Source organism: Agelaius tricolor, unplaced genomic scaffold, assembly GCF_023055355.1.
Source record: "Agelaius tricolor isolate 1412-34295 unplaced genomic scaffold, bAgeTri1.0.p SCAF_4, whole genome shotgun sequence".
In the NCBI taxonomy this organism is placed as follows: domain Eukaryota; kingdom Metazoa; phylum Chordata; class Aves; order Passeriformes; family Icteridae; genus Agelaius; species Agelaius tricolor.
In genome coordinates, this window is record NW_027269264.1 from 45,481,341 (window position 1) to 45,504,509 (window position 23,169).

The following is a 23,169-nucleotide window of genomic DNA, read 5'->3' on the forward strand; positions in this document are numbered from 1 at the left end:
TTTTTTAATAAAAAATTTAGTAACTTTGACAATATCTGTGTATATTGATTGTCATTTATTTTAATTTTACTTCACATATTTTCATTTACTACCCACACATGCACAGTTTTATTCAGATATTCAAAATGGAGAAGAGAAATAAGGACAAAGTGAGAGTGTGGGGAGCAGAAAGTAAAAAAATTGCTGAGAAAGGAAAGAAAAATTGACACACACATACATCAACCAGAAGAATTTGTTTTCACAAAGGAACTTGCAGTTCTCCAAAAAGTTAGCAGGAATAACATGAATCTGGTAGATTCCCCCAAGTTCCAGTACAAGAACTTCTTATCACAGGAAAATAAAATTTTTAGGTAGGTTGATTTAAAAGTCATATGTAATTTCTTACATTTATTCTGTGTTCAGTTCACAATTCCAAAAGTAAACAGAAATTATAATATGCTCAAAAGGACCTGCAGTACCTGAAAGGCAACACCTGAATGAAAATTTCAAAATATCGTATAAATGCTGCAAGCATACAACAAAACGCTCAGCTTCTCTTAACTCTACAGGAAGATGAGCTACAGCACCTCCTCAGCCAATCAGCAGTAGTAAAGCCTCAGACCAGGAAACTCTTTAAAGTACAGTATTTGTGAACATTGCAACAGTACTTTCCCATTTCTGCCCTTGTTTTTCTCTTCTTTTTGTAGAATCCGAAGCCACGGGTGAAGTTACTCATGGAGAAATTTGAGAGATGTAGCAGAGGCATAGAGGATCCTTCAAACAGTCGACCCCTCAAAATCCCGAGACAAGACATCCCCAAAGGATTACAGACAAGGAAAGCAGTACTTGAGAAATTTACAAATAAAGGATATACTGCGTTTTGTCCAGGACCCAGTGGTGTTCACAAACCTGCTCAGCCTAAGCCTCCTCTGGCAGTCAAGCCTTCAAGTGATGATAAACCAGAGAAAGATCCAAACCCACCACATTTAAACCAAGTGGCACAAAGGTTTGGTGTTCAGCTTCAGCCCACTAACAGAGGAAATGATGAAAAAGCTGGATGCACTAAACTCTCTATCAAAACCAGTGACCCATCAAAAGAGGACCCAAAGCCTTTGAACCCAAAACCTGCATGGAACAAGTTGCTTGCTCCTCCTGATAAAGAAAAAAATCCTCTAGGATCAAAACCTAATTTAAATTTTCCATCACAGGAGAATGAGGCAAAACCGGAATTCTCAAAAGTAGCTGCAGTTAAGGAAAAATTAAGGTCTGCAACACAAGAAAATGAGCCCAAGCCTCCTGTTTCTAAGCCACTTCTTGCACAGAAACCTTCTCTAAACAAAGAGGTATCTCAGAAGGAAGATGCCTCTAATAAAAGTGATTCTCTGCAAAGACAGTCTAGACCTAGAACAAATATACATGCAGGCCAAGAAGCAAAAGAAATAGGTGAAAATAATAACTCTGCTGCAGAAGCTCCAGGCAGTACTTTTCCTAAAATAGCTCTGAAGCCTACTGGCCTCAGGTCCAGCTTATCAAAAGGAACTCCCAAAACTGTGGCAGAAAACACTGAAGAAAAGGGAATGAGTGCTGCCAAGAACATCTTCCTCAAGAAAATCACCGAGGAAGAATCAGGTTCTTCTCATAAATTCCGTAAGATGAATACGGCGCTTGCTGCAGGAAGACCATCAGGTGAATCACAAGAGGATGAGGACAGGAGTTCTAGAATGCCCAAGCGGAAAATCTTGCCGCCAGTGGCCAATCTGGGCCAGCCCCCAAAAAAGCCCAGCAGACCCCCCTCTGTGAACCTGGAAAAGTTCCTGAAGATCCACCAAAAATTCAGTAAGTCCACTTTGATTTTACTTCCTTAGGTATTAGATTTTTGATGCATTTAGAACCAGGTTAATTTCAGATGGAATCTCCTCTTCTGTTCAGAAATAACTCATGCATCAGAAAACCCTTTAAAGCTGTAACTTGGGCTTCTGTCTCTTCTGTACAGAAATTAAAATTATATTCTCTATCCTTCAGTGGTAAAGTTCAGGAAGAATGTTTACTATATTGGGTTCACCTGTTTCTTAAAACTACTCAGATGCAGCTATAACTTGTGTCAGGGAGTATTTTCTCAACAGGCATTTAAGTCCTGATTTAATTAAACAGATCAAACTTAGATGCTTCAATTTTAAGTGTAGTTAGTGGGAAAGGGGGATTCCCAGTGGTGTGATCAGGAGCTCTGAAGTTGCTGACAGTGGAGTGGAGCTCTAACTCCACATTGTGCATGTGTGGTACATCATGTACATTCACGTAATTTAGTTGAAACATAATTTGTCCTTGTACCTTCTGTGTCTAGAATACAGCATGGCTTGTGTTTCAGCACTTCTGAGTACACATAATGCAGGTCTTCCTGAGGCAGGAGAGGTTCAGAGGGGCTATGGCAGCATGAAAAAGCTCTGAGCTGACTTCTCTTAAGAGAAAAAGAACTCATTAAAAACACAGTTTCTGCATGCAGCTATATGTTGTGTTACTATTAATTCTACTCAAAGATTAGGAGTGTATCGGTAATAAAAAAAATTTGCTTTCTTTTCAGCTGCTGTGTTCTGGCTTTTGTCTATTACCTTACAGTTAAGGAAATGTTCTGACAAATACAAGATCAGGCCAAGGTCCTCAAATCAGGCAAATTTGTCTATATCTTTAAGACAAATAGACTCATATACAATCTCAATACAAAAAGACAGCATTTTCAGCCAACTACACAAGTAAATGTTTTGGTTATGTAAGAGTAAGACCTTTGCTAATTAAAACATTGAGAAATCCTGACAAAGGCTGGAAATACAGAAAATGACAATTTATTTTAAATATATTTTTAAATTTACTTTAAGTAACTAATTGAGGAATCTTTATTTATTGTTCTGCTCATTGTTTATTCAGACTTTTTTTCTCGTTCCCATTCAGTTATAGACACAAAGCATTTTTTTCATTATCTTTTTAAAACTGAGCATAAGAAATATTTAGCCTGTACATTTTAAATTAGCACTGTGGGCAGGGCTGTAAGAATATCACAATTTTTGTTAGAAGGAGGGTGTCCAGTTGTCACTAAGCAGGGGTAAGCCAGCACCCTGACAGTCATGGGAACATGAGCTAAGGATGGAGCTGCCCAGCATGGTGGCCCAGGTGGTTTTCAATTATGTTGCAAAACTCACACACAACTAAGTAGAAATTAAGGATCAGACATGGTCTTTTCTATCTCACAGTCATAGGGGCAGGTCAAGAGTGAAAAATTTAGAAACCACATCCGTGAGAAGCTGTCCATAGTGTCCCTGAACTTCAGTCTTCACTCAGAGAGCTAGCATGTAGACCTTGATATTCTGTTTGGCTTTAATTAATGCAGCCCATTTCATTGTGGCCAGAAGCCTACACAGAACGGTTCTGGTGGACAGGCAAGTTGTTCTAGAGTGAATCCTGAACAAACTCCTTTTCAGTTTAACAGTTATTCATTGTTGATGGGTTTCTTGGAACATAAAAAAACTGATCTGTGTTTTTTTTCTTAACTGTCATTTCGAGAATCAAAGTCATGTCAGGAAGACGCCACCCCTCATAGCACAAATTCTTCCTGTTCATTACTGTGTCCTGGTGAACAGAAGCTTTCCCTAGTTGCATAATTTGCTGATGTGATTCAGGTGCTGAAAATAAAGAAGACTAAGCAAATGAAAATAATTTTTCCGTTCAACAAAGCTTTCTGAGATCTGACCTTTAGAGCTTTTGGTCTGTAATAGGGCAAAAGTTAGGCTTTGCATTGTTCTTTGAGAGGAGAAAACCTCCACACCTAGTGGTTTTTACACTTGTGTTAGGGGAATGTGCCTGCGTTATAGAAAACCTTGTATCGCCTGATTTAAAACATGAGTTTGAATCGTGCTTTCTTAGAAGTATTAATTCACCCCTTTTGCTTTGGTTGTTATCCTTCCCCATGAAACCTGTTTTACTGGTTTTTGAAAATAAGTATTCACTGGGCATGAAACTACATTAAATGTTAGAGGCTGAAGGACTTAGCTTTGACACAACAGTCTTAATTAAGTGTGGGAGAAGGATTTTAATCATCCACCATGCCTGCATGAATACTAAGGGATGTTAGTTTGATGTTGGCCTTGCTGTGGATTAGAAATTTTCATGTAGTCCTGAAAAACTTTTCATGATAAAACTTCTGTAGATACAAATGTCTTTTTCAAGAAAGTCTCACTATTGACATGCTACTATTTTCCAGTGAAGACAGGCTTTAAGAAATTCCTGTCTGGGCCTGCAAATACATGGCAGAATAGTAAATTCCTGTGGTATGTCCCATTGCAGCAACTTTCCATGACAGATCATATTTACCTCAGCTAAAAATCAATGATGCAATGATGCAGGTGCATGTGCCTTCTGTGTTCAGAAAGCAATAACAACTACATTGTTTTACAATAAACACCCAAGGTCTTAGAAAAAAGAAGAGAAACAAAGTCATTTTGCTGACAGCTTTCCATGTGAGGCCACAATTGTAATGTTGCTTATGAGAACCACACTCAGCGCAGTGAGATCATAGAGGTACAGGTGGCCAACACACAAAGCCAGCCAGAGGCTCTACACACCTCTGCACAACTCCTGAACAACAAACACCAGGGGCTTCAGTTTTATTCAGTGAATAAAAAGTGGGCACATGCTGTCAGTCTGCTTCAGTCAGGGAGAAAATTCCTCAGAGTTTTTAAGAGCCTCCACAACAAAGAATATTAAGGCTGTGGAGGAAACCCTACCACTCTGGATTTTTTTAAGCATTGCCTTAAAAGGTCAAGGGTTTGTCACATAATTCTGCTAAAACATGTGGACAAAACTGTAGATTAAACTGCCAGTATGGTTTATAGAATTGAAAAAAAATTAATCACTGCAATTTAAAAATTAATTTGACTATCCTTAGAGAAATATGAATGAGGCCACTATTTATCTAAGTTAGTTAGTTAGTTAGTTAATAATAGTTAGTTAGTTAGTTAGTTAATAGTTACTTACTTACTTACTTACTTACTTACTTAGTCAATCTGCCTAAGAAAACAGATAAACCAACATTGAGCGTTTCCTTGTGGGTAATTGCTCAGAGTGCAACTTGCTGCGGTTGTGTATAAGGAAGGAAAAGTACACAAAACCCACTGCAAATTAGTATTTAAACTCATTATGCTTGATTATTGCCTTAGCTACAACATTCTGCAACATTTTCCAAATGTCTTAGAGTATATTTTTATTTTTAAAGGAATAAATTGTATCCATTTAACGTCAGGAGACATGTCTCCATTGTGATTTGTCCAAGCTTCTGCAACTGGCAGATCTTCTCCTAAGTATCTACCTTTTTGTTTGTTATGGCTTATGTGCTACATTTGTTCCCTTCAAGATTATCTGATTCTCGAAAATTAACAGTAAGATGTGGGTTGTTTTTATCACAGGATGGAGGCACAGAAAACTTTTTTTTCTCATGTTTACACTTGTTATAGTCTGCACATGAGTTCTGCAGTTGTTTCTGCAGCTGACTGCCCTAAATCCCATTGAGTCAGCTAAAACCACTCCTGAATGGAGAAACTAAGATGCAGAATTTAGGACTCAGAAGAGAAGCCATGCGAGTGCACCTGTTAATTTTGGTCAGAGATTTGACATGTAGTTTAAACGGCTATGAGGCCCCTTCTGTTTTGAATCAAAGAATATGCATAACATATTCACTCAATAGGTCTGTACCTCTGCAAAGGACTCAATGAGGCACATGAGGTATCCTGCTCTACTTGAAACCATTGCCCACCTTTCAGCAGGGTCAGTGCTGGATGGATTCAACATAGTGCCTTGAGGATTACACTATGTATGAGAGCAGCCTTTGAGAAAAAGTGCTAAGAGGAGTAGTTAGAAAGGAAAATTCATAAGGATGCAGAAAAACGACAGCCATGAGTTTCTCATGGAAGGTGACAGAAAGGAAGCTGCTGGAAAGAAAAAAGTAGAACTGATGGAACTGAGTAATTACTTCTGCTTAGTAAAATTCCCTTAACTTAATTTCTGAAATCTTGTTCTTTTGTTCACCCGTTTTGATTCACAAGAAGAAGCACCTATTTATGCACCTTCATCATGTGGTTGCATTATATGGGTCACAATACAAAAGCATCTCTGCTGTACCAACATCTCAAGTGCTCTGAAATCATCTGTCCAGATTCCAGAAAAGAATGTGAACACAGAGCTTATAACTAAATTTAATTTATAGACTGAAAAAGTTATGAGAACTTGCTGAAATTTTCCCATTCTTTAAGTTGACACATATTTTGCTTAAAGCCTACTTTACAACTTTTTTTAGCAAGAGAGTGCATCTAGCTTATCACACTGTTTTATAGACAGTTTTATGGTCAAGTTGGAAAATATCTTGTTTTCCCTGCTACACAGAAGTACTGTGGTGATGGAGTTCTGGACATGTTGCTGGTACCATTACTGTAGAATACATCTTGAACCCAGAAGTTGTCTAGCTCCAAAAAAAAATAAAGCTTTGTAGTCTGTTTACGTGTAATTACAGGAATGATTAGCACATACTTCTCATATTTGAAGTTTGATATGTACTGAAATTTCTCTCTGAGCTGAAAGTTCTAATTTCTCTGTACTCTTTAAATATTTCCTTATCAGCTTACAGAGATAAAACCTATGCAGCATGCGTAATGTTTGAATTTGAAACAATCTGTGCCCTACTGGTGCAAGTATTTTCACCTTTTTATTTTCTAGACCTATTTTGGTTCACAGGGAGAAATGTTCTTAATCAATCTCCATCATTTGGTGGCCTTACATGGGTAATAATACAGCGAAAACTAATATATTTCATTATAGAAAATATATTAAAATCATAGTTCATTATAGTTCATATATGGAAAACTTCCAGTCATTCTTGAAAGTTTTGATATTAAATGTTGCAATAAATATTCAGTATTAATAGACACAAAAAACCCCCATGCCTTTCATAGTAAAGCTGTTAGGAAGATTTTGAAATTGTATCTTAACTTTTTTTTTTTTTTAATCCAAAAAGGTTCCTTTTAGTAAAGAACATTCCTGAGGTCATTGGTTTCCTCTTGAAATTGAACCTTCCTCAGATATGTGCATTTTGAACAATGGTGCTCCTTGTTTGCAAATTTTGAAGAGAAAATCTGCAAACTTCCACTATCCAAATGCAAGATTTTGTTGCATGGGAATTTTTTAATGAAAATTATTTTTAATATACCATGGTATGTATGATGTAATTATTTTTCACATTGAAAATTTCATCATTTTTTTTAGTTTGGGAAATAGTCACATTTTAAGAAAACTTTTCCAGTACATTTTCTTTACAAAGTTGCCTTTGCATCATTGTGCGCATTTTCTTTTGCCTTCTCCTTCAAATACAAATGAATTACAAAAGACTATTTTTAAACTATTACTGTCTTATATGTCCTCCATCTCTGAATTTTTCAATTTTTATTCTTTTTTCTTGCAAAAGAAATGATACCATGCAACATGAAATTAATTGACTCAGGTTTATATTTTTAGTAGGACCAGAAGTAGTCATTAAGGCTTTTTATCCGACAAATGGAAAGTTTCAACTGCAGTTCAGTTTGGATTTAATTTTGTGTTCCTCTTTAGATAAGTACAGTCTTCTCTCTATGATAACTTCCAACACATCTGCATTTGGAAATCACTTTTCTCATGCCAGTCAGCACTGCCCAGTAGAAGAAGTGTGCTGGACCCCTAAATTTGAGGTTAGGAATACCTAACCTCATATTTAGTCACCACGAGGCTCAGTCCTGCAAACTTTTACATACTGAAGTACTTGGGTGAAACTGTGAGCCTTCTTTTTGGAGTAAGACTATGGGCATGCTTAATATTTTTCAGTCCTCAACCTTAAATGTAAATTTAGATGCTCACTTTCATGTGCTCTAAATTCTTCATCTGTTTGTCTCTATATATATGGAAGGCGAAAAATCCCCAACCTTGTATGGATCTAGAATTATGTCAACTTTTAATATGTCAACTATATGATATTTTTGAGAATATAAGTGTTAGAATAAGTGTTAAACCTTATGTGAAACATCCTTAAGGTAGTCTGTGCATCTGTTGTGGAAAGATTTTTGAATTGAGACCAATGAGAAGTTTTGCTTTAAAAGGGACAGATTCTCCACCTGCTTTGATCATCTTTTTCATGATGTTATGAACAACTATGAGCAAAATGATCTGAAAAAGGATAAAGACCTAGGTCTTCATTTCCCCTTTTTTCTCTTTGTCTGAAATTCCACCATTTTGGGACGTAATTTTGTTTGCACACAGGAGAAAAAAAAAAGCTTTATCACCTAACTGGGAGGAAAATCAGGAGAGATGAGAAGAATAAAAGAAAGGAAAACTCATAAAAGATTATACCTAGGCATTTTTAAAAGTAAGGTCTGGACTTGAGGAGAGCAACAACCAGAAACTTTCCATGCTCTTTGTTTTCAAGATGTGAGCAGTATCACAACTGAACTTTGTTGCTACAGTATGTGTCACAACAGCATAATCAAAAGCCCTGAGCTTCGGCTCTTTTGTAAGTTTACCTGCTCACTCTCAGCAGCTCCAAAGCAGCATAATAGTAAAACCTGAAACCATGGCTTGTATCTAAACGAAAATGCGGTTAGGGAAGCAGAGCAGAGCACAGCTCTCTGCACATTACAGATGAAGTAGGAAGTGGCTGATCAGCTGCTGCAGATGTTGTTGCTGGTTCTTAGCAAACCCTCTGTAAAACCCAGAAGGCTACCCAGATCTTGCATGTAGAAGTGGTGAGGTGCTTTGCAGTAAAACTGAAAAGCATGTTGGGTTTGCAGAGTAGCTCAAAAACATTTTGCTTTATAAAAATATTCTTTTAAAAACTTTCTGATGTGTAACTGCTTAAAAAATCCTGAAGTCATTTTATGATGAAAACTATAAAAATTCACAAATAATTTTTAAATTACAAGCATTTTTTCCCACAGAATATTTGAAGTTTCCTTGTAGCACCTGCTCACTGTCAGGTTTTTTTTAACATTACTAAAAGCTGGAGTCAGCAACAGACCAGGAGCTTACTGCATCAGGGATCAAAGGCAATAAGATCTCACCAAATGCCATACTCAAGGCCAAAGAAAGAAGGTGGGGTTTTTTTAGAATGCAAAGTCAATAATCCATTTTTGCCTTGCATGTTGCAAGAGACTGCATTGTTATAGAAGGAATTTTCTTACTTACATATGTATATGTATTTATGCTGTCTACTTATGGTGAAGCAGATATGATGAGACCACTCAAAATAGAATGTACACAGTGCTATGCATTGCTGTTCAGTTCCAGTTTTATTTAGGATGCAGGCTTGGACCAGTAATTTCTGGATTGAGGCAGTGGATAGGCAGGATGCTACAGCCTGATACCTTAAATATCATTAATAGTTCAGTCTTTGTGGTTAAGTCTGGACTATTTGGAGGCCGGAGGCCAGACTAATGCATTTGCGAGAGAGTGTATTGCAGATAAGATCAACACAGCTGTTTCGAGCTAACTGGGATTTCTAAAGTGCTGCCAGCTTTGGGAGCAGGTATACATTGCTGCTGCAGTCCCGCCAAGTGTGAGAAAAATATGAATAGTTGAAGCCGCACCACCCTCTGCTAAAACAGGATATTTGCCTGCTTCAAGGGAGATTATCAAAATGACTATTTTTCATTGTTGCCAATTAAAAGCTTTGTGCCAAATAAACACGTTCTATTGCAATACTGATTTGATTGAACAGACAGGTTTGTATCTTCAGCTGATGGATGTAGAACTGCAGGTATGAGTGCTAAAAAATATGTAAGATTTTTTCCCCTTTGACAGCTTCTATTCTGCTCAGGTTGGTAATTGGATGTTTACCGTCTTCTGTGTGCCAATCTGTCACTCAAACACTGAGATACCCTGGTATTTAGGGAGGCAATAAATAGAGACATGTTAAGTTTCATTAATACTGGAGCCAAAATCACCCTTGCACATGAGTCCAATTCATTTTACAATTTTGAAAAACAAAGAACCATCTCTGACCAAAGGACTAGTTCCCTCAAGATTCCCATCCCACCAAGTAATACATGTTCTGGGTGTGCTCCATTACAGACTTTAGCAGTGCTTGGACTTCCCTTCGTTTTGCCACATATTTGTGGAATGAGCATCTCAGGACAGAGTGATGAAGTATCTCGGGACAGCACTGAAGATTTTAATAGGGTGAGAATGGCTTTTTCTCATTCTCATTCTGTCCTGAATACTTCAGGAATACTTCAGGACAGAATTCACAAGTTCCAGAAGAGCTGGACTTCTAATTTCTCTTTTGAGTTCACATGGGAGAGGCATAGAAATTATGCTCTTTTATGCAGGTTGATTTCTTCTGCTGTAGAAGAGTATCTGAAGGGAAGATGGGATCTTTCTCTAGACATCATACCAAAGATGTATCAGTGTTTCCCTTTCACAAGCCAAGAATGGCAAGGGTCAAAGTCACAAGTATTGCATCAAGACAACTTCAGTGTCCTTCACTTCCCGATAAACAAACATTCCCAAGAATGTAAGTGAACTTTTGGCCAGTGCCCATATGAAAGCTGTTTGAGGAGGTTCTCCAAGAACACAACATCGATTTTTGCAGTGTTCTGTGCATAGTTGTACTGTAAGTGCTGAGGATCTGGGCATGTTTAAAGAAGTTTAATGCCACAAGCAGCAGCATAATGGGACATTCTGTGGACAGTTTTTATGGCAGGTTTCTCTATACAGGTTTCTCTGCAGTGCCTTTTCTTCTGTTCTTTTGTTTCTATTTGAAGAGCTTCCGTTTCTGCCTCTGTTTATTCAGTGCAGCACTACTTATGAAAAAGCTGAGAGTCCTGAGAGGAGAGGCTATTTGGAAACTGAGGTGTTAGCTGTCAAAGCTGCCACACAGTGACCACCCCAACACTGTTTATTGTGATGAGAGTGCTTAAGGTGCATGTGAAGCCAGGATGTAGTTTCAGTTTAATTTCTTGATCTGAGTGTCTGCTGCTGACTGCTGTTTCACTACCTCCATGGAGCTTTTCCATGTTTTTTTAGTATCAAGTGTCCCAGATTTAAAAAAAGGAAAAAAAAAAAGAACTGCTCCATTAAAACAGGAAAAAAAATCCACTATTGAATGTTATCATAGCTTTGGCTCAGCAGGCTTGATTATTCGCCTTTTTTTGAAACAGCTTTCCAGCGTGTCACTTTCCTACCTAAATCATTCCACTATTTCTAGTATTAGAATTAAAGTATTTTACACCTACATCAGTCTCGGTCATAAGTGTAATTAATTAAGGTAATTAAAACTCTGAAGCCAGAGAAGAGTCAGTTACAATAGTTAGGAACTAAAAAAGCAGTATTTCTATTAATATGATGTTACTGTTAGATGATAACAAACTACAAAAATTAAAAAGGACAGGTTGTTCAGCCTTTATACTTAAAAATAAGCTCTTAATCTAAAATGCATGTGGTGTCCTTTCCTGGCTCACTTTCCTATTGCCTGAATTTGGCTCTCAACAGACATCAGATGAAAGAAGTATTATGCACAGAGACTTGGGAGGAATTTTTACCTTAGTCCTACAAAGGACTTATCACAAGAAGTAATACAATATGAAGACAAAAGGTTCATATGCATGTTGAGCACATAGACAACACTCTGTTAGGACAACGTAGATACAACCACTGAAAAACTCATATAGGATTCCCTATTAAAACACAAAAATAAATTTGAGAGTAATATTAATACCAATTAACATGGCTTTCAGGAAAACAAAACAAAACAACAATAAAAAATAAAGCAAAACAACCAAACCAAAAAACAGACTCCTTTCTGGTTGTTTTATTTGATTAGACTCTAGAATTCATCTGGAGATACATTCATATTCTGGAGATAGGTTCATCTTTATAAGAAGTTTTAGGGCAATGAGAAATTGTAGTCTGCAGATGAATAAAGACTGTTAAGAATTAAATGCTAAGATATAGTCTGCAAATATTCAGATACAACAAGAGCACAGTGAGGTGTAACCTTGGCTCATTTAAGCAAAATTTGCTTTTATTCAAATGTAGTTGTACATATATAATGAAGAAATGTAAACCATACCTGTGAAACAAGATTGTATAATGATTTGGAGGAAAAAAATCAAGTTATAAGCAGCTCTACAATTGGGTAAGGACTAAAATGAGACACAAGAGCATAATGCATAAGGGTTATCAGCTTGTACTCTAGATTCTTGGAGTTTTACCCTTAAAGAATTTTCATATCATTACAAAGTTTTTGAATAAAAGATTTTTGCTCATGGACATTAGTTTAATAGTCAGGAGTCTGCTCTTCCAAAACAGGAGGAGAGATGGCAATTGGAGAAAATACTGAAACCCCCTGGATGCAATCAGTAGACATATGGCCAGATGAAGAATGACTTGCAATTTTCATCACTACATGTGGCAGACAAGTGCATGCGCTGTAGAATTCCAGTGCCAGATTTTCTACAGTGTTGGAAAGGTTGGAGAGATAACAGAAATAGCTATGAAATAATTGCTACATGGGGTAGAAAAAGAAAAAAAAAAAAGCACCCTTGATTGAGATTTAAAAGGTTGAGTCTTTTAAAATCACTGGAAAGACCATCTGAGTTATGTAATAATTCCAGTGCTGTGAATACCTTTTGGGTATAAAACAGTTGTGATAAAAAGGCTTTTGACCTTGTGTGCAAAGGTAAAAATAAAAGAACCTGAAGCCCAAGGAACTTAGAAAACAATAAGATGCAGATTTTAATAGTAAGCAAACTTAAAGTACTACTACAAAAACTCTGTAGTATTCTTTGTATTGTCAACACCCCTCAAACAACTGAAAGACACATTTTAGCCAAAATGTTACTTTAGTATAGCTCCAGCTGTTGATCTCAATATTTCAAATATGATGTAACACACAGGACAGCAATAAAAGGATGTCAGCGTTGAATTGGAAAGGATATAAAGAAGTTGTTTGTCACTATTTTGATGTCCATCCCAATGTACAGGGTAAGAATGACTGCACTAAAACTTATCCATGCCATAAATTTATCCTACTTCTTCAACATGGACCTCAAAGCATGAAAATTCTACTTTCACTGTTAGAAAGTGCCTTCTAACAAATGTTGCTTGCTTTTAAGCATGTTACTTACTGCCTCTTCACTATGGAAAAGAAGGGGGGGAAATATAAATTATCCTTTCTTCGCTACCAGAGACTTAGGTATTAATTTTGTTCTACCCCAATCTTACCACATTTCCCTAAACCACCACCATTTGTTCAATATATTCAGGAATTTATGTTTTCTAGATCTCATTCTCACTATTCTCCTTTGGGTACTCTCCAGCTGACACACACTGGCCCTTCTGTAGCCTCCTCAATACTAAAAGAAAGGATTATTTCACTTTAATTTTGGGCTATATTTTTGAATAAAATGTTAAAAACATAAGTGGTACAAATTTAATCTTGACATATCTTAAATGGTAAGGATCTTCTTTTGTAATATGCATGTTCCTTAATGCACAAACCACAAAAGAATTCACTTGTGTAATCATCCGTTTTGGGACTATCAGTATTTTGCCGTTTTAAGTAATGGAGGAACTTAACAGGTTTAAAATGCACCATTGTTCATATATATGTTGACAAGTTGGTCTAAGCATCCATGAAGAAATATTTATCCATAATTTTTTGAGTTGTATGGTAGTACAGAGAAAAACCGTCAAGGTTTTATAATTTCACTTTGATTTCCATGTGAGATAAGGAAAGGTCCATCCTAAAGTTACCAACTCCCCTTTTCCTGTCTATCACAAGGACAGAATTCCAGACACCCAATAAGCTAAAAATTCTTTTTCAATAGCTTCTTGCAATTTTCAGTCTTGCCAATAAACTTTAGTAAATATTTGTTATTGTTCCGTGTTTTGAGCCACTTTTTTTTCAGTGGGGTTATCATTTCCTTTACTTGACAAGATTCTAATCTGTCACAGGTGTGAACTTAAATAAATTCTCCAGAAGACAGAGGGGTTTCTTCTCAGTTGTAACTGATTTTAACAGAACTCTGAATTTGTTTTTTCCCACTATTCTCCTTTTCCTTGGATTTTTCTGGATTTGTCTCCATGCAGCTGGGGACAGTTCTATTTGGCTAGATTTTAATCCACTAATAATACTTCCAAAAAAATATCATACTTCAAAAACATCATAGCATCAAAACTCTGACTTAATTTGCCAGTGTAGAATGATTTCTCTCAAAATCAACCCTCAGAGCAGTGGTTGCTATGGTTTGGTTGTGGTTTGTGCAGGGAGCATGAATCCAGTACAGCACACATGCATACCAGCTCACTCATGTAATTGTGGCTTCTGTGCCTAGTGCAAAGCACCATTAGTTTTTGAGCACCTGTCTGCTGAGGGTGTAGCTTTCTGTGCAGCTTTTCCACTTTTCTAATCTGAGCTTGCTAGAAAAGTCTAGACTTTCTACAACTTATATTAAAAATGTATTTGAAGATGTTCAGAGACCTGTACCTCTCTTAGTAAAGGCCAAAATATGTTTTTGTCTCTCATCCCTTCCCTTAAAACTCTTTCTTGGAGCAAAAAAAAGTCAGCAAGACTATATCAGTGCTCATATGAAACCTTGCAGCTTGTCTTTTAAGCAAATTGTGGAATTAAATTATAATTTAGTTTTGAAACACAGGTATTAATATATTGGGTGAACTGTGCTGTTTTTGTGTCTAGTTCATGTCCTGGCAAAGACGTTTTTGTGTCCTTGTACAGGGAGAACATTTTTGAATGCAGAGTCTCCTCCTCTCTAGTGTGATAAGATAATGCAACAAAAATATCTGGAGCAGGTTCAACAAAATATACTTTGTCTAGGGTGTTTGCAGTACTGATATCTTACCTGAAAACTTCATGAAACGCAGCCAAGTTCCTTCCTCAGATGTTTGCTTGATAAATTCATTCTGTTCTGCTATATTTCAGGTCCTAAAAATGAAGGTTTGAAACAGAAAACACTTTCCTCAGCAGCACTTGCCCCACCGATACCTCCATCACATGCCGCTGTGCCACCTCCTCCACCAGCCTTTCACCCATCCCTGCAGGTGCCAGCAGCTCCCAGTCTGCCTCCCAGAAACATCAAGCCCAGCTCTGAAACAATGTGAGTGAACATAAGCCACAAGATCTTTATTTTCTCACCTTTCTCTGCCTACCACTTTCCTCCTGGCACAGCAGTCGAAGGCTGCGTGTGTTCCAGGTTTCTGAGAGAGTGGTGTCTCACACTACTTTTTTTATCCCACCCTGTACCTGGCATGTTTAGAATTAGCTTTTTGTATTAGTTTCAACCCTCCAAATATTCAGTTGTTTCCCTGAATTGTCTTGTGTATAACAACAATTTGTTCTTGTCCTCGGTTGTTGAGGCTAGGGGAAGGGAACAGACTGGTTTTTTACTCCAGAACAATCCAAAAACTTTAAACACTGATAGAAAATCAGTGTCCTCAATAGCTTAAGGTTTTCCCTGAATTTTTCTGGGCAAAGAGAGTGAGGAGGGTCAGGTCTATGAGCCAATACCCCAGGAAGCAACTTTGCAACCTGGAGGAACTGAGCTCAGCACTGGTTGTGAAACTGCACTGAGGCTGTGACTTGGCCTTGTGTGATAACCCTGAGAAGCCTCTGTTGTTATGAGGCTCCTTTCTTTATCCTTCTTTGAAGAGCTGCGTACAGCTGTGGAACCTCTGCTGACAGAGTTGTAAGTACTTGAGTCCAGCATCAAAACTGACCAGAGTCAAGCTGAGCCTGAATCATGAGCTGCTTCCTGGCCAGCAGGTACTGCAAAGAACATCAGCCAGCAGGCAGGAGGAGGGAGGGAGGCGTGTCCAGCTCAGCGCTGTGTGACAGCATCAGTCCTGCCTCTCAGCCGCAGTACCTGCAGCAGCCATGCTGGGCATCCTCCTCTTTACCCAGGCATAGCAGCCAAGTTTGACATCAGACACTTTTTAAATGTACCTCCAGATGCCCTGTCTGCTCTCTCATTCCTGTGTGCCCTGTAAATTCTCCTCTCTTTTGAAAATTTGTGCCTGGATGCTGACACTTTTGCTTTCGCCTGTCTCCATGCTTTCCCCATCAAGCCAGTTTTAGAACATCCCATTCTGCTTTCAAGTCCTTTTTTTGATTACACTTCTTTGATGATAACTGTCAGCCCTTGTTTTCTTTCTGCTGTTAAAAAGCATTACGAAGTTAAATGTCTCTGATATTATTAGTTATATTCTCAATTCAATTTCCCATTTTTCTAATTTGAACAACATTTTAAATCTGAGAGCTCTGGTGACATTTTACCTGGCCTAACCTTTACACCGTTTCTCTTGTCCCTTGTTGAGACTTTAAGTCCAACAAGTCAAAGTCTCAGAGCTATATTTAGCATTGAGAAAAAGTTTGAAATTGTACTTTTGCACTGTAAGAAGTCTGCAAAAATGGTTAAAAATCCCAACAGATTCTTTCCATTCAGTCAGCCCATCTGCTTATGATATTTTTCATACCACACTCTCTCTGAGTGCCTTTGGCTCACTTTGATGTTTTTTACTCTAGATCAAGATAGCCCCACCTGAAACACTGAGTCACAGTCAGAGAGAACACTTTAGAAAATCTTGTGTGTACTTAAGTAGGATATGGGGCTCAATAGACTGTTCTGTTTTGTATAAAATAGATAATAAAAAGCACCAGAAAAATGGTTAATGAAAATATAGTCATAAAACCATCTTCATAGGATTCACATGTTTACCTTTTCATATTTACAGAAACCTAGAAAATGAAGAAAATTATGATGACGTTGAATTTGTTTCACAGGGTAAGATGCATACATTTTATACATTTTAATTAATGGCTACTGTGAGAGGATTTAAGCATGTTGTGTTTATAAGATAAAGAAAAGTTTGTTGTATTCAAGAGTGATTTGTTTACTAATTATACTGGTTCTGCCACTTTATGAAGATGGTTGTCTCATAACACTACTGGATCTACTGTTCTGTGATTAATATGATAGACTCTCAGAAACTGCACTAAATTTCTTTCTTCCCACCCCCTTATTCTCTTCTTCTATTTTTTCTTCTTTTTATCTTTCTTTTTGTTTTTGCTTGGTTAGAAATATGCTGGGACTATAAATCACCAGATTTTCAAACCTGACCGAAAATGAATGCTGCTCTTTCAGAGCTGACGTTGTGTGGTCTAGTGAAGGAGGCACTGTTTTAATACTTGATTAAAAAAAAAAAAAAAAAAAGATGGGTTGACTGTGATTTTACTGTCACTTTGTGGTCTGAGGGCGTGAGAGGCAGTGAGTTGTACGAGGAGCAGCAGACAAGCAGATTGTGACACAAAGAATGCCCATCTGCCTTCTGACCCCTCCTTGGTGGCACTTGGTCTGTGCCAGGCACACTGTGCATCATTTAGTGTGTTAGCCATCCAGACTCACAGCACTGCAGGCTGTGCAGCTGGAGCACAGCTTTCCTTACCCACCTGCCTGCAGAGTAAGGAGGAATCAGGAGATTCACAGAATATCTTTTCCTGCTGCCCAGGGCAGAGGCTGGCTTAGGAAAAGAGCCTTTGTCATACTTGTTCAGCTGTTGGGCTGGTGCAAGCAATTTCTTTGAGGTCTCTTTGGATTTATTAGGTTTTTGGCAATCATAAAAGTAGTGATTTTGTAAACAAATAACATAGGTAAATTCACTAACATCATTAAAGTTTTTTTAAAACAAATTTTCCACTTTTAAAATACATGTGAAATATGCTGTTTGTAAATATTTTTAGTTTGCAATGTTCTGTGAAAGCAATCTAGAAAAACTGAATTTTGCATTCATACCTTCATCAAAAACAGGAGTTTGCATAATAAAAGTTCATAGTTAATATCACTGATGTTATAGGCAGTTTTAAATAGTTAATGCTAGAATGAATTGTTTTCTGTACAAGAAAAATAAATAAATATCCTGGTCTTATTTTGTTCCTTTAGGTCATGGAAATACACAGAGGGTAAGTACTATACAGCAACATAAACCTATCTTTTTAGCAAAAACTTACAAGTTCAGTGAAACTTCTTCCACACATTAGACAATTACTTGCAGATTTAATCCAGTGTATTCACAGTAAGCTGTAGAAGCAATTATTTGTTGTGAAGGATAGAAATAAAATCAGAGAGAAGCAGAGTAAACTGGAACAAATTATCAAAGCTGGCTAGACCCAAAAATTGATTAAAAAAAAGAAAATGGAAAACTACTTCTTATCACTGACCTTTCATTTCACTGGAATTTTCCAGAAATAATAGAAAGAATGGTTGAGGTCCATTCTGGTAATAGAATATTTCAGTTAATATTTCAGCTAATCACAGATTTTTATCAGTATGTTCAAGCACCTGGCTATATAAGAATTAAGGCAATCTCTTAGACCCTAATCTGAGTCCCATTTAGATCCTTAGCATTCCAGTTTAAAAAGGGCTAACCCTGACACCTTCATCATGGCAGTCCAATCATCAGCAATGATTAAGACTTTACAGAACACACTTTGCAGTTAAAACTTTGGATTAAGCAATGTGCTTCGGTGATTCTAACAATCCAAGGCTTCATAGGTATGATATTGTAAAGAAAATAGCAGAAATAAATGAATAGTGTGTTTGAATAATGGAGTAACTTGTTTGGGGAAGAATAAAGGTATTTGCATTTTGCTATAAATGGTTTTTATATAGCTTGTATGCAGACCAAGTTTCTTCATGTCTATTCAACTGTACTTAGACCATTGAAAATAGATTCTCTTTTATAGGGTCAAGAAAGTGATGGAGAGATGTATGAAGACATTCATGACATCAGGTAGTGATTCAAAACTCTATGACCTCTTGTACCTTTATTACTATCTTTTCTAATAGGTGTATTTCATCTCATATAAAAGTGCCATTCTGCTGCAGGCCCTGCCAGGGATTACTGTCTTCATTCATTTCACCTGGAGAAAGTCTGTCTCTTCACAGGTTCTTTCCCTGTTAGACCTGCCATGCCCTGGTGTGGCAGAACTCCTGCAATTAAATAATGCAGTCACTGTGATCAAGGTAACAGAGCTCTGATTTCTGATCTAAGGAGTATGTCTGAACCACTGGTTGGAATTATAGCCTAGGAGGAAAAATAAGCTCAGCCCCAAGGTATTATGGTCCCAGATAGGTCTTTTGTGGTGGGGTTTTTAAATTGCTTTTCAGATAAATATTCTTAGAACTCCTGTGAGAGGCTGAGTTGACAATTTTGGTTGCCTGGGTCAACTAGTATAGCTACAGAGACAGAATACAAGCTCTGCTGATTCTTCCTCTATTTAGACCTTTCCTTTGATGACTCTCTCTACCCCAGCAATGTCTAAATCTATGGGATTTACAGTGTTACAATAGCCAAAGAAAAACTCTAATTCCCTCTGAATAAGTAATTGGTGTAGAATATTTCAGATGTACAACAATTTTCAGCAAGAATTTATTGTTGAATCCCCTTTGATTTATAGCCTAAGTGATCCTCATTTTAGACACTTTTTTAGCAATTTGAGCCGACCTGTCTAGCAAAAGTATTGGGGGAAAAAAACGGGGAGTTTCACTTGAGCAGCTCCATAGAATTTCTAAAACACAGGTCTTCCAGCCAAATGGCAAGAGCAGGAGATGTAGGCCTAATTCCATCCCAAGTTCCCAAACCCCAGTACCTTCCAGTACCCAAGGCACAGTAGTGAGTGTACCCTGGTGTGAAAAAATGAGTGCAGAAGAACTGACTCATTGTGCAGACTGCTGGAATCAGCTGCACTCAATTTTAAAAACACTGTCAGTGGCATCTCAGGCTTCAGTTCAGCCTGCATCAACCACTGGTGGCCTGGGTAAATATTTAATAGCTGCATCCAGTACAACACCTAGACTGCTGCCAGTTCACAAGCATGCTTAACAAAATTATCTCAGAGACATTTGGACACACACCACATGTGGAGGCAGATAACCTTGTCTGGTGTGTTGCCCTCATGAGGGCAGACACTGTAACTTACAAATGTAGTAAAGGGCTGCTTACTCTATCTGTTGCAGCTGCATTATGGTTTAGAATCTGTAGCTTTGATTTCACTTGCAGAAGTCATCACTAGCAGTTCTTTGCCAGCCTTGGGTAAGGTAGCTCTAAGGAAGATTTTCTTCACACATTCTGTCCTGGCAATGCTCTTTCAGATCATCAAGGGGAAAAGAGAAGAAGTGGGACAAAGAGGATAAGAGAAGAATGGACCAAGAGAAGAAAGAACAAAAGGAAAAAGAAAAGAAAGAGCATGAATTGAGGAAAAAGTTCAAAGTAAGCTTTTTATTTGGTAATGTGGACAAAGGTATGCAAGCAGCATTATTTAGCATTGTCGAGTTCAAAATAGACTTTTCACCTGGCTACGAAACTATTTGTTATGGTAGGTAGTTCAAACACCTGCATAAATTCTGAGTAAGGGTTTAAGCTACCTTTTTTGTTTGGCATATGTTTGAATGCAAGCTCTGCACTGATGGATGGCAAAGACTGTTTGCTTACAGTTTTCATTAAATTACTTTCTCACCTTTTTTCTATGTAAGAAAGCCTTAAAATCATCTGTTTTCACTTTTCTGTTTCTAATGATTTATTACTAGAATTTATTATTTCTAATTTCATTAAAATAGCATCAAAAGCACTTAATAAAAGTGGGAATTGAATCCCATACACATAGTGTTATTTGCTTCACTGTAGTCAGATACAGAAGTATTTAGCCCTTTAAAGATTTCAAAATTGTATTGCAACACATTACCTTTGCCTTGGTAGAAAGGAACTTACAGTAAATTCCAGCCTAAATGAGGAGGAGGAAAATCAGACTTGTATAGGAGAGCTACAGTCATTCTCTGGGGCTAAATTGATGAGACAATTCTTTCTGTTTTAAATCATTTTTGCATAGCTGGTGGTCAGCATGCTCTCACAGTTTACAAGTCTGCCAGTCAGTTTTTCTTAACTGATGCCCATTCACAATTCTCCATTCTGCTACTTTCAGTCACTGTACACAGTGGGCAGCTTTGTTTTTCTTCCTGTTATGCTCACATAACACATAAAGCCATCATGGTTCACATCAAGGCCTGCTGTGGAGAGCCTGACATGAGTTAAGAAGCAAATATTAAAGGTACACATAGTTAATAATAATGAGTTAGCTGGTGTTTATTGGGTACCAAGTCTATTTTTTAGACCAGTCACAAGAGGTGTAGGCATTAGTGCACAGAAAGCTTTTAGCTTGTGCTCCTGCAACCATTAAGGTATTTTATTATTCTTAAACAAATATATTTTAATGCACATTTTCTTTCCCATTTATTGGCCACTTATACAGGATAGATATTCCAGAGTTAGTCTATAATTGACAAGAGCACTATGCCTCTAAAATACATATCTTAAAGTCACGAATACAAAATCCTAAAATGGCTTTTTCATAACATAATGTAAAGACCTCACAAAGTGAATCCTGGACATCAGTAAACATCTCTTGTGAGTACTTGCAAGATCATTTATAGAGTAGCATGGTAAACACAAAGCATTATGTGACAGATTCATTGGCATTAATGTTAATGAATATTTACTCATATGACTTGTATTAGGAATGGTGTGGCCAGCAGGATCAGGGATTGTCTGATTGTCCCCTGTACTTGGCACTGGTGAGGCTGCACCTTGAATCCCACATCCAGTTTTGGCCCCTTACTCCAAGAAAGACGCTGAGATGCTGGAGTGAGTCCAAAGAAGGGCGACAGAGCTGATCAAGGGTCTCAAGCACGAGTCCTGTGAGGAGCAGCTGAGGGAGCTGGGCATGTTTAGCTTGAAGAAAAGGTGGTTCAGGGGGGATCTTCTCACTCTCTACAACTGCCTGACAGGGAGTTGTAGCCAAGTGGGCATCAGTGTCTTCTCCCAAGTAACAAGGGATAGGAAAAGAGCAAATGGCCTCAAGTTGTTACAGGGAATGTTTTGTTTAAATATTAGGAAAAATTTCTTCATGAAAAGGGTTGCAAAGGATTGGAAGAGGTGCCCGGTGAAGTGGTAGAATCTCTGTCCATAGAGGTATTTAGAACATCTGTAGATGTAGTGCTTAGGGACATGGTTTCGTTGAACTTGGCAGTGTTAGGCTAATGGTAGAGCTCAGTGATCTTAGAGGTCTTTTCCAACCTAAAAGATTCTATGATTCTATGAGTCGTTCTGCTGGAAATAAATGGAGACACCCATTGGAATTCAATGCATCTGTTTTGTGAACTCATAAAAGGTGTCATAGGCTAATTTGTTGATTTTAATCTTAGTATTTCTGTGATTTTGCCAATGAGTTCTTCAATTGCTCTATTGCCATGTTTCTCCCCTCTCCTTTAATCTCTGGTTTTTAATTTAAACTATGTAATTCAAGCAGGAGGAAGCCCTTCTGTTTATTTGACAACAGTACTTTAAATGCCAATGAAACAAATAACCATCATTATCATTATTTTTTACTACTTTTTCTGAATGTCTGGGAAAGAACTCGATTTTTCCCCACCTGTAATACCTTCTGTTTCTTCTTCAGTTAACAGGGCCCATTGAAGTCCTTCATCAGGCACGAGCTTGCGTTGACCACAAGGGAGGGAGGAATGAACTGACTGTCAAACAGGGGGATAAGATTGAAATCATTCGCCTCACAGACAACCCAGAAGGAAAGTGGCTGGGCAGGATAAAAGGATGCTGTGAGTTCTCTTTCTTCACTGTGCTCCTGAATATTTTCACTACATGACAGCAAACATGTGAGCATTACACCAAGGACTAGCCCTACCATGTCTGAGTCACTGGCCACCAAAGTAAATAATTACCCCAAGTCACCCTTCCATCTTCAGCTAGTTCATAGCAGAGAGTTATTGCACAACATAGTGTAACACCTATAGGCACTGGAATAAGTTAGGATCAGTATGCTGGGACCTTCACTGACATACTGAGGGTGAATTCCCTGTCAGCAGCCTTCAAATAGCATCAGAACTCTGCTCCCTGCAAGTAACAAGTATTGTGGTTTTTCATGTCTTTGTATTAAACGTAACATAGTGTTCTTAAAATAGAATTAGAGAATATAAGGACCTGTTTTAAGTGTTTTTCTTGTTCCTATTCCTATGGAAAGTTTCTAACTGACTTCCAGGTTTTGTTTTC

General features: G+C 37.7%; 1 protein-coding gene across 2 annotated transcripts in view; it reads left to right on the forward strand.

Annotated features, from left to right (window-relative positions):
• FYB1 (FYN binding protein 1) overlaps nucleotides 1–23,169 on the forward strand; it is a 43,870-nt gene that overhangs the window by 5,002 nt on the left and 15,699 nt on the right. For both annotated transcript variants that reach the window (XM_071425502.1, XM_071425503.1), the window contains exons 2-8: nucleotides 687–1,815; nucleotides 14,978–15,152; nucleotides 16,786–16,835; nucleotides 17,991–18,010; nucleotides 18,794–18,840; nucleotides 20,202–20,319; nucleotides 22,562–22,718. In XM_071425502.1, coding sequence (XP_071281603.1) covers nucleotides 714–1,815; nucleotides 14,978–15,152; nucleotides 16,786–16,835; nucleotides 17,991–18,010; nucleotides 18,794–18,840; nucleotides 20,202–20,319; nucleotides 22,562–22,718 — 1,669 coding nt within the window. In that variant the 5' untranslated portion in view covers nucleotides 687–713. The remainder of the gene's footprint in view (nucleotides 1–686; nucleotides 1,816–14,977; nucleotides 15,153–16,785; nucleotides 16,836–17,990; nucleotides 18,011–18,793; nucleotides 18,841–20,201; nucleotides 20,320–22,561; nucleotides 22,719–23,169) is intronic.